The sequence below is a fragment of the Eulemur rufifrons genome, chromosome 1 (assembly GCF_041146395.1).
Source record: "Eulemur rufifrons isolate Redbay chromosome 1, OSU_ERuf_1, whole genome shotgun sequence".
NCBI lineage: Eukaryota > Metazoa > Chordata > Mammalia > Primates > Lemuridae > Eulemur > Eulemur rufifrons.
The window spans coordinates 20,494,046-20,506,755 of NC_090983.1; the positions used below are offsets into that span (position 1 = coordinate 20,494,046).

Below are 12,710 nucleotides of genomic sequence, written 5' to 3' on the forward strand. Positions count from 1 at the left end.
CAGTTTTCCAAAGGTATTGATAAAATGCTATAAAATATGTTTATGTTATTTATTTCTGTCCTTTAAATTACTCTCCTTAGCTATCTTAACTAAAGCAGAATTCCTAAAATCGTAATATTCTGGAGAATGTTAAATTTGGGGAGTTCTGTGCTGGAAACATATGACATATGTGCTAAAAAAAATTCCAAATTTATTTTAACATATTGTACACAAGATGTTCTCATTAGTTATCTAAGTGTCTTCAGTTCAAAGCCACCTAAGGAAGCAAAAGCTACCGTGACTAAAAAAAGTGCTCTAATAAATTGGCCCCTTCAAAACTTTGTCCCCCTCAAACAATCTTTCATGTTCACCCTAGTTTAGGTTAAAGATATGACAATACAACTCAAATCCGATACCCATTAGTTGAAAAGCGTAATTTGCAATTCTTGTAAAAGATGCAGAATTTTCTGAAGACGATGCAAATACTTTGGGGAAATGTTCCAATCACAAACAGAGCTATTGACAAGTGAAGATTGAGCAGCAGAGTTAGCCCAGTCATCAGTTGCAAAAAAGAAAATTGGCAGGAATGATGACAACCCAGGAGCTTCAAGAGAGCCTGGCTTGCATATCACAGAGAGGCCTTTGAAAAATTGATGGAGCCCTAGAATATTTTTGCAAAAAAAAAAAGAAAAGGAAAAAGAAAGAAAAAAGCTCTTCTTTATCATCAGGCTCAGGAAGTTAAACATAGAATGGAAGATATTGTATAACACAACTTGGTCAGAAAATTTATACCCCAAAGATACTTTACTCAGTTTTTGTCTTGACTAGCAATTAATGCATAGTTACAATTACAACCTGAATTTTATTATAAATGATAAAACAAATCTCTAAAATAGATATTTAATACATTTAATAAATATAAAATAAATGTTTCATCAAACATCTAACACACAATTTACTATTAAATTTTGTATCTAATTTTAAGCATGCTCATTTTAAGTGGCCTTTTCTAGTGACTCTCACTCAGATAACAAAGGCTACTTAGATAGTACTTTATTGACAAATGTATTTTCCTAAGTGGTAGATTGATCTTTTTTTCTAAAACTTTTTTTCTGTGAAGAGAAAAGAAAAGGCCACATATTGTTTTATTAAGAAATTTTGTTAGCAAAAGTGCTGAATTAACAGGACATGCTCTATACATAATTGTTCTATCAGGGTACATGCTACCAACTACTCTTAGAACCCACAGAAGCTATGGATTTAGAAAATTACTTCTATTATATGTGTGCTCTAATGATATATGCTATTCTTAACCCTTCATCTCCATGATAATAAAACAAAAGATATTGGTAAGAAAGAAAGAATAAGTGGTATCAAACTGCTCTAAAAGGACAACCAACTTAAGCCTAGCTTACATAATATCTAGGCCATGAATGTACACATGAGATGAATAAACATTTTTTAATTGAGTTGAATTCTCTCTCTTCAACTTTTTCCTTGTCCCTCATTAATTGTGTGTCCTTTGGAGAATTTACATAGCTTCTTTAGCCCTAGATTTGTCATCTATTAACTGGAGATAATAATAGCACTTACCTCAAGTGCTATGAAGGTGTTGTTGAAAACTAAGTGAGAAAGTTAAGTTAAACTTTGTAAGCCAGTGCCCAGCACATAGCAAAAATTCAATAAATATTAGTTAACATTATTCCTGCAGTGGTAGCAGTTATGTCTTCTAATTTGGAAGATAGCTATAAAGGCCTTTATAAAAGCTTTTAAAGCAAGTATTTTTTTTTAATTTTTCAATCTTTCCATGGATATAGATATTTAAAGTTTTATCACCAACTTATTCTTTCATATTCACATAGTTGCACTCATTACAGTACAAAACAATATTATAATAAGTTATACTGACTATTCTGATGAGATGAGTCATTCAGCCCTACTTTACAGAAAGGTACCCTAAAGCTGGGAAGAGCTGGGTGCATGCTAAAAGCCTCACCGCTGGGAAGTATTAGAGCTGGAATACAAATCAGTTGACATGTAATATCTACATGTCAAATTTCATGTAGATATTATAATTTTAAAAAGTTGTTTTTGTTTCAGTTGAATAAAATTCAACCATGAACCACAACATTGTGCATAGCCTATATTAAAAAGAAATAATGTAACAGCTATGTGAACAACATCTGTTAAAGTGAATATAATTTCCTAATGTTGATAATTATGGCCATATCTGGCCAGTTTAGCATGCCGACCAATTTGTGTCTATAAACAAACAAAAGCCCAGGCTTTCAACACATTCCCAGTCACCAACCTTCTCTTTTTTTCTCAAGGATTTGTATGTGAGCCTTTGCAAGATGGTGCATTGATGATGCCCAGTGGCGGTTACTTCATTTCACTGTCATTGTTTTTAGAGAGGCAATGTTAAACATGTTTTCTTCTTGCATTGAAACTGATTCTCTATTATTGTTTGTTAGAATACCCTAAGGAACCCGTTTGTGCAAGTTTTTATAAAATTCTCCGTGGGACTTGATGCTGTTGAACTGTTGAAACAGATAGATGAACTCGGTGAGTCCAGATTCACAAAACTTTTACTCACTAGTCATGTCAGAAAATCATTGTTCCACATGATAACTTCCTTTCCTTTCCTTCTGAATTTAGTTTCTAGCTAGGTTTTCAAAGAAAAGTGAGACCTTGGACATACCCGTCCATCTTCTTTCCAGTTAGTTGTACAGTTATAAGTACAAATCATTGTTTGGATGCTCAGTGTCTGCAGTTAGTTTCAATAATTATGATGCAATACACTCCATGTAAATGCAGGTTTTTTTTTTTCAATCTTAGGTAGGTTGTTGGAAGTATGAGAGTGCTTTTTTTTGGAAACTTGATGAAAATCAAATCCTGAAGGACAAAGGAAAATAAAATGATTTATTTCTGGCTACATTTAATATCTTTATCTTCACTGGCCTCAGTGTCACTTGACTAACCCAGAATGCAATTGGAAGAGGTTATAGAGTTAGCAAAAGCAAGACAAAGGCAATGGGCAGACTCAAAAGAAAATAAAATCAGTATTCAAGGTTGGGTCCTCCTCACATGGTCATTTAAAAGGAACAGGCTGCAGAGGATCAAAGGAAGCTGTCTGAACTCATGCATTCCCTCTGCCACTTCCGCACCTTCAACCTAATGGATGCAAGACATCTAATTCAGGCTGCGTCTGATTCACTGTTGCTATGCAACCACGGGTATGAGAAATGGATTGAGAGCATCAGAATTTGGCAGTAGTGAAGTAAATGCCCCTCCTCCTCCCCAGCACTGCTGGGATATAAATGATTAAGGTTGTAAACCAGTGGGGAGGAATTATGCCTACAATTGTACATATATTATGATAGTCAACCCAGTTGGATTAAACAAAGGTATTAGTGGGTTTATTCTCTAAAGGAATCATTTGGGTGAGGAACTATTAGATCAAAATATAAGGGATAAACTACAAAGTTCTTATATAAATTTTGTCATTCCTAACTTTTGAAATAGGAGGTGAGGCTTAGAATTTAAGATAAGATTAATATGAATGTAGCAGTGAGACTTGATGTTTGTATATTTACATATGTAACTTAGTATCTAAAAGGTAATATATTTCAAATTTGGGGGCCACTGAACCCCCAAAGCATGTCTAGGATTCAGTCTACCAGCATTGCTAAGGGATCCTTTGGAGCTGTGTTGATTTCCAGTGGCCGCTGGAGGCCACTGTTCAACCACGAATTACCCCTCCCCCACCATCTGCATCAAGTAAAACATTTCACTTTAAATTCTAATGAGAAATGTGTTTAAGAAGTTGCCCTCTGTGAGAAATTTAGTCTTCTTTTTGCCACGTAAGAGACAAGTCTGGATTCTGTGAGGAGAGATTTATGGTATTCACAGCCTTCTCAGTATTCATGATGATCAAGACAGTCAAAATTTAATTGGCCAAATGATTTGTTAACTTGCGATTTCATATTTACCCTCTGTCCCAGTTGGTTTCCTCACAAGGAATCATGAAATTGAAGAGAAATGAAATCCTCTTTCTTTCAGAGTAATTACCTAAAATAAAATCTTGATCATTTTGTCTAGATTAATACAGATATCAAAAGAGGTAAGTCACATAAGGTTTTAAGTCAAACAATATTAGCAAGGTGCAACTATGTGGCATGTATTCTCAAGTACTTTAAATGTTTCTGTAGCATAGCCCATCAAATAATCTTGTTTATTTGTCCTGCATACTCTACACAGGCTTTCCCTTGTTTCAACTTGTACATTCACACTCCCTGTACAAAGCAAGCATTTCTTTTTAGTTTCTTCCAAAATCTCATCTCTAGTTTGTAGTTTTCTTTCTAACAATATGTATAGAGATTTTTAAAATTATTCATCTTTAGTCCTTTGTTAATTAAATTGTAACAGAATATACTTTTATCTTGTATCTTTATTTGAACTTGGGTTTACTGTATTTGTAACTAGCTCCTCTCCTCAATGAATATTTGCCTAACTGAACACATTTTCCTTGGTAGAGAATACTAGATATTTTTAGGGTAAATTCTACAGCTTGCCATTATTTATAATCTAGTTTAATGTTTGATGTTTACTCCCTAAAAACCAGTATTTTGTCTTAAAACTATTAGAATCAAGATTATAATGTTTTTGTCTCTTTTGCTTTGCTTCCTTAGATATTCTAAGGATGAAATTAGAGAACAACATTGACATCATTGATCAGCTTAACACACTGTCTTCCCTGACAGTAAATATTTCCTCTTGTGTATTGTATGACCGTATTCAGGCTTCAGAAACCATAGATGAAATGGAGAGAGAGGCTAAAAGGCTCTACAAAAGGAACGAACTCTTTGGAAGTAAGTGCTGTTCTATTAGGGTTTGACCTTCTCTTTGTACTAAAATTGTCCAAATTCTTCCCTCACCCCTTTCATCAGGAACTCAGAAAAGTAGTCTGGGGGTCATTGCCCCCTCTGATGTCTTTAGAATTTAGAACCTTTCATGTAGTCAACCAACTATATTATCTAAGTGTGTCTAATTTTGTTAGCGTAGTTCAAATTAAGAGTGAAAAAGATCACATAGTTACGGGGTGAAGTTGAGTCCAACATCATTACCAGTCAAGATTATTCATTTAAAAGTGTTTCTTTTTTACTTTAATAAGTGGCTTAGAGTGATGTATTTGATCTGGCCACTTAGTTTGTGATTATATTCTTAAACTCTAGTTTTCAATCTCTGAGGTTGACACCTCCAATTAACCATCTTTTCTGTAAATTAAGAGCCCGAACCTACTGTGACATCACTAACTCAGTTGACTGTTTGGCTGCCCCCTATGTGTACCCTCCAAACAATGAAAAATGTCAACCATAAAATAACCTTTCTGCTGTTGTTGCCATTTTATTTTTAGGTGTTATTTTTAAGCTTCCTTCTAACAGAAGCCAGCACGGAGGCTATGACTCTGAAAATGTCTTTCTTCCTCCTGTCATAAAATATACCATCCGCATGAGTCTCAAGACCGCACAGACCACAAGAAGCATAAGAACCAAGATTTGGGCCCCAGGGCCACACAATTCGCCATCAAACAACCAGATCTATGGCAGGGCTTTTATTTATTTACAGGATAGTATTGAAAGAGCAATCATCGAATTGCAAACTGGAAGGAACTCACAGGAAATAGCAGTTCAGGTTCAAGCAATTCCTTATCCCTGCTTCATGAAAGACAAGTAAGTCTGTGCACTTTCAGCCCTTTTTAATGCTCAGCTACTTTTTTGAGAACTCACTTCAGTTCATTCATTCGATGTATCAAGTGAAAGGTATAATATTTACCAAAGCTTTGCCATATGCCTATTTCCAGGAAAGGCTACGCACTATAGGCACAGCTCCCTCTTAGCTGCTCATCACTGCTAAAATGATGGTAAAGTGCTTACCAAATGATCCATGTTTCCTTTCTCATGACTCTTACCTCTGCAAGAACTCTGGCCCCAGAAGTGGGAGAATTGGACTCCCACATTGCTGCATGACTTTCATGTCACTACTGTCTATTTGTCTTACCTTTCTCTAATCAAATGAGGGAGATGAACAAGATAATCCTAAAATCCCTTCCAACTCTCCCAAATTTGGTAAAAATCTGAGCACAGGGTCAATTTTAAGGGGAAAAAAAGGATGAAAGAAATCTTAAACACGTTATTGATCAATTCTGTGAGATGAATATTGTGCTATTCTAAACTGTCATGTACTATCCAATTTGTTTGCTAGGGAACTTCTCTATTAATAAAATGGTTTTTCTAAATGAGTTTAAAAAGGTAAAGATATGCTTTTAGACAACTGAACTTGAATGTCCAAGAAATCAGCCAGTTGGGTAGCACTGAATGTCTTCTCCATTTTGTACACAGTTAAAAAGTAAGGTTGGAGGACTAAATTTTCCAAGCTCACTCTTCTACATAAAATATTGAGGCTGAATATTACTTTAGAGGAATCGAACTTGCTTCTCAACACAGTTGTTGCAGTTTATGTACAATTCAGATAGTTCCGGTTTTTTCTTTCTTTTCTTTTTTCTTTCTCTCAATGCTTTTCTCTCCCTTGGCTACTTCAAGAATTATAGATGAGATGAGGTCATGTAACCCTTTGTGGGGGTGCAACCGTGATATGGGGAGACAGATCAGGATGCCAGCAAGTGGGCCGTCAAGGTTAGCTGGCTATTGTAGAGGCCAGTCACGACTTTGCTGCCTGAGCTGTGTGTGAACTGCAATGGCTTGCACGAATATTGAAGACCTATGGGTTCAATTAAATTAAAATGCTCATTGATTTACCTGCTCATTTTTTTTACCCTTCTGAATTTTGGTACCTAGGATGGTGGGTACCTGGATGTTTCTTTATAGAATAAAAGTAACTACCCTCTTTATAGGAGTATGATCATAATGTCTCACAAACACATATAAACTCTTTGTTGCATGCAAAGTGCTGTCACATGTTATCACTATTTCATTTGTTTCACCCAAAAACCTCATAAGGTAAGTGGGAGCAGGAATTATTGTCCATATTTTTCAGATGAAAAACTGAAATCCAGAAAGGTTAAGTAATTTGCCCAAGTTTATACAGCTGGTACCACATGCTCCTTCCTATTACAAGACCAGCGATTTCTCCCATCTACACCAAACCTGGAAAACACAATCAGTTGGAATTTATCATTGATGAATGAGGGCCTTGCTTACTTCTGGATCCAGAAACAGCATCAAGGCTGGACCTGAACCTAAACAAAATTCATTTGATAAGTAATCTTTAAGCACTTATTCCATGCCAGACAGTTTCCCAGGAAACAAAAAAATTGGATATGGCCCCAACTCCCCCTACTCTCCCACCCAAAAACACCTCATCTTTCTGATGACCATACACTTCTGCATGCTAGAGGGATATTGAATGGAGTGATGCCATGTTCCATAGCTACTCGTATTTTTCTTGGGATACTTGAAGGTAATTCTTTAGCCTTACAGAATAGAAAGGAAATGGCCTCGGGACCTTTCTCCAAGTGAAAGCTTCTGCTAAGCCCAATATGCAAAACAGATCAATTTAGAAAACTACTGCCTTAGCCTCAGTCCATAGAAGAGGGGCAATTGTCAGAACGGTGGCTGTTAAAATATGCATGTCAGCATCACCTGGGAAGTTGTTTAAAATGCAAATTCCTGGCCCCATCCCAGAGATAATAAATCAGAAGCTTATGGATGAGGCCCAGAAGTTTGTGTTTTAATAAACTCTTCAGGTGCTTCTAATGCAGTCAACTTTGAGAACCTGTGCATTTGGACTTTCAGGTGCCATGGGTAGGACACTGGGAAATGTATCTAGGGCTTGATGAGGTCTTCCAGTGACCCTCTAGTTTAGCATATCATCAGAAAAGACATTTCTATACCATTTATGAAACGTCTCCCAGAGCATTACTTTGTGGAGTCCAAGTTCTTTGTCCACATTTTAAATCAAATGTTTTGGGCTTCATTTCATTTTGGAAAATTTAGTTTAATAATAACTATAAGTGTCCTAAGAGTAGATAAATACAGTCATTTTGGAAGATATGCTTTTAGTTAGATAAACCAATCATCATCTGATTTTTAAATTTGCCTTTTAGATAAGAATTTAGTTTAAACAGGAGGGTTTTGAGCCTTGCAATTATATCTACTAATAGATAATAATTATTTTCCCAGACAGGACATAGTCAACACAATTTAAACAATGTGGCAATTTTATCTAACAATCTAGAGCTGTTTTTTCACTCTTGCAGCATTATAGCAAAAAAAACTGTAGGCCCACTCTTAAGTCACCTGCACATTTCATAAATAATGGGGTAATCATAATTATTTTCAATTTCAAAACAGGAGTATAATTTCAATGTAAGAAGGCGTGTGTTCTTCATATATTACAATCTGTAGGTGTCACATTCATTTTGGTCACTGGATTTTTTGTTTTTGTTTTTGTTTTACAGTTTCCTAACCAGTGTCTCTTATTCTCTTCCGATTGTGCTTATGGTTGCCTGGGTTGTATTTATAGCTGCTTTTGTAAAAAAGCTTGTTTATGAGAAAGACCTCCGGCTTCATGAGGTATGTTGAGAATCTCTTGTTATTATGAATATAATATTCTATAATAATAGAACAATTAATTACCATGATTTTTGTCATGCCTACACAAACTCAGAAAGCCTAACCCATACCTTATGAATTAGATAGAAATAAAAATATTTTGCAAATCACAGAGGCAGCTGATAAGGGAATATTTTGTTTTCTCAAAAAGTGACATACAGTCACTTAATAAGTGGCTCTCTGAAAAACAAAATCTGAATAATTATAAATAAAACATGAGTACAATTATCCTAAGAATAATTTTTGCTCGAGAAATTACCTATAGAACTTAGGATCTAACAGAGGAAGTTTAAGTAATAAAAATAATAACTGTTAAGGCAGGAAGATTGTTGGCAGGGTAAGTAAATGGATCCAAATGTAGCTATAGATATAGGTATAGACATAAACACAGGCATAGACATATGGTTTATTTTGGCCCTCACAAAAAAAATTCTCTTTCCAGTATGCCTTGTCTCCTTCAATTACCTTCTCCATTTTCCACCGATTTCTTAAGAAACTAAGAATTTGATCCTACTGATTGGGTTACTAACAATATCATAATGGAAGACAGGACTAGGAGTATAAAGAATGCTTTCTTCCTGGGCATGTTCTTTATCAATAATCGAAAATCCAAAATATCTTACTTCTTTTTAGAATTTATGATAAAGCATTGTGTGGTTTTTAGATTATATTTGAACAGAATTTATTTCATCTGCTCATCCCAGAGTGAGTCTGTTCCTATACTTACTCAGGTGGTGGTAAGGAAGATGAAACATTTCAAAACTCGGTCACAATAACTATTGCAAGACCTGGGTGAAAAATCTGAAATAATGAGGTTGGAGCAACCTGTTAGTACACTTATACTTTTCAGACTTACCTTGCCAATGCTTCCAGGCAAGTGATTATTTCTCTTTACAAGATACAAATCACTGCCTCATATTTCTGTTGTAGTTCAGGATCAGCCTTCCACGGTTGGCCCCGAAATGTAGATAAGAGACCTACGTTTCTTACCTTTTCTATTTGAATTCTGGTTGATCTTCACAATTGCATTTCTATATTTCAGTTACAATTTGGTGAATGTCTCATCAACTGGTTTGAGTCCTGTGATATGCAGGCCTGTTTGCAATGGTTTCCTAATTCCAATTTAGAAACTTAAATCCATGCTCTGGACTCTAATTTTGATTGCAAGTCCCTACCTTATATTTCTCTTTCAGGTTCCTACTACTCAGAAGTGAAACAGATTAAAGGAAAACTCTGAAGTAAAAAATTGTGATAGAAACTGAGTTGTTTTTTACTTTGGAATAAATATCTATCTTAAAAATATTACTTGTGATAGAAACAGTAAATAAGTGTATATGAGTACAGTACATATACACATATATGTGTGTGTAATATGTATGTGTATATGTGTTACATACACATTGTATTATTTTGTGTTTGAAGATGGTGCTTTCTGAAGGCATCCATGTATGTCACCAAAAACTATCAAAGCATAATGAAGAGTCTTTTCTCAACTGAAAAATCTATTTTTAATAGCAAGCCAGTTTCTGTTTGGGAGCTCTGTGTCTTCATTTAGTAGGCATCTCCTTTCACAGTGTAACCACCTGGTCTTGGGGTGAAAGTTAGACAGAGAAGATCACTGAACTTGGAATCAGAGTATCAGGTTTTGTCTTCCAGTTCTACCAGCCGTGTGCACTTGGGCCCAATCCCTTCAACTCTCAGAGTCTGATCATCTGTACTTCATTCAACTTTGTATTGCCAGAATGTAGCTCTCTCACTGCTAGAACAGAGGAGCTGCTCAATTACTCATATTTTATTAATCCTAAGACATTGATTTTTTTTCCCACCTTTTAAAGCCTCTGAAATTAACATGCATTTGATAGTGTCCTGATTTATTTGGCAGTGATTTTTCTTTTTTGGTGGCATGTAAAATAGCAGCACATCCTAAATGGTGTCCTAAATTTAAAGGAATATGGTGCATTTGTAATTGATGGAGGCAGGCATTGAAGGAGTAGGATGTTCCCGGTACCTCCTGCTCAGCCTGTCTGCACTGCCCACAGTTTTCATCCCCCCTCCTTCTTTTGGAAGATGACAAAATTGAGCTGAGAACATGAGAGGTGACTTGCTGAAGACTCTGAGCTAGTTTATGGTAGATCTGGCACTAGAACTCAGGTATCTTTTTTCATGCCGTAGCTACCTTCTCCCTTACAGTCTTATTTTAATAACGTAGACACTTTTAAGAACTATTTAGGATGATGATGGAGAATCTCTTAAGTTACCAGAGACTCAAAATCATTTTTTAATATCATCATTTTATATTCTGTTATGGTCTAAAGCTGCCCAAGCCCTACTTTCTTCTCATTCAAATTAAGTCAAAAAGGTAAAGAAAATCAATATCCTCTCTTTTCCTTCTGTAGCTATTCTAAAATCTGGGAGAGGAAGCTAAGTTAGTTGCTATCTCAATGAAGCCATCAATCTTTGACCTTGTTATAGTATGATTTCGTGAATTACTTTACCTTGTTAAAGAAATTAGCACAAATACTAATGTCCAGTAAGTTTATTTATGAAATTGAGCCTGTCATTAAAAAGAAAAACTACCTTAAAAATGCCTTTCAGTTGAGTTTTGTTCTGCATTCCTTGCTGTTAAAAATTAAAATATTAAAGCTACAAAAAGCTGATTTTATAACAAACACAGAAAAATATATTTTTTCTCACTATTTTCATGGTTTATGGTTTAGCTTCATTTATTTCATCTAATACAAATCATTGATAGGGCTTTCAGTGCTTACATTTAGTTAGAGAAGAATTTTGGATCATTCTCTCAGTTCAAACAGGTAACCTGAAATATCTGTGGGCTGCAGAGATATTACCAAGAATTATGCAAGGATTTTTTAGTCCACTGGTTCTTCACATCAGACAATTTTTATGCTTTCCTGACATGCACTCTCTACCCTACTGATGAGAATTTGGAACATTCCAAGTAAATATCACAACATCCTTTATTTTGTACTAAAAAAACAATATATCTATTGTTAAGAGAATTACAAAACTGGAGATAGAAAGTGTTATCATTCCCCATAAATTAGTACTTGACATACTTGCTGAATTGAATGAAAACATTGCTGTCATGTAAGTATATGAGTATTTATGACTTCTTTTCCTGACAGTTTTAATGTCAACCCCTGTGCATAAGCTTCTCATAAGTGTGACAGAACATTCATCCAAAATCTTATAGAATCATCCTCTGCTGTAAACTGGTGCAGATTTTGACCACTGTGCAGAGGAGTGTTCCTTGAGCAACAAGTTATCAGATATTGATGAATTGCCCTAGCAGATTTGGGAGGTTTAAGACAAGTGACTCTTTGATTACAAAGCTGGCACCTGACATCTGTCACTTTGAGGAGGAACTAAAAGCATCCAGGAAAGCACAGCCAGCCGCCCTCTGTAGGCCATCTTCCATCCGCAAGTTTGGCCTTGTTTATGACAGCGCAGTTGGCAGTGAATCTGGGTAATTTATGGATGACTTATATGCTCTCATTGCTTTTCCTCTTTATGAATAGCAACCGTTCTCCTCTTGGCATAAAATCCTGAAGTTTAACACTGAAGTTTCATGCTGGCATGCTAAATAGTGAATAGTTCTGGAAGCACCTAGCTCAGCCTGTTTCAAGAAAGAGCAAAATGATCAGTCTCCAACTTTTATCAACTCCTGAAAATAAGAGTTTGATCTTGAGTCTCAAAAATTTCAAAATTACAGTGATAAATACCTTTAGTCATTGTCTTCAAGCCTACCAAATTATCTTTTAACAAGTGTATGAATGGAGAATATTCTAGATATATAAGATTTACACTGCAGCTATCAACTGTGAGGGAAGAAAAGCATGTTTATACACATGATATCAGCTTTATTCCATGGTCTTGATATGTCCTAGATATTTTATATCCACCTCATGAAATATATTGACATCATCCCCTACCAACATACATCACTCTTGGGGGAAAATATTTTTGTACAGGCCACATAAAATTAAGTGGTAAATATCAGCTTTGGAAGTAGTTCTATAGGTTCCATAATCCTTCAGATAATTCTAGTCAAGTAGGCATAAACTCATAAAAAACTTC

At 35.4% G+C, this 12,710-nt stretch overlaps 1 protein-coding gene across 1 annotated transcript in view; it reads left to right on the forward strand.

Moving 5' to 3' along the window:
* ABCA12 (ATP binding cassette subfamily A member 12) overlaps nt 1-12,710 on the forward strand; it is a 165,658-nt gene that overhangs the window by 104,306 nt on the left and 48,642 nt on the right. Inside the window, exons 20-23 of the mRNA XM_069467475.1 lie at nt 2,454-2,544; nt 4,671-4,850; nt 5,396-5,711; nt 8,459-8,573. Of these exons, the coding sequence (XP_069323576.1) occupies nt 2,454-2,544; nt 4,671-4,850; nt 5,396-5,711; nt 8,459-8,573 (702 nt within the window). The remainder of the gene's footprint in view (nt 1-2,453; nt 2,545-4,670; nt 4,851-5,395; nt 5,712-8,458; nt 8,574-12,710) is intronic.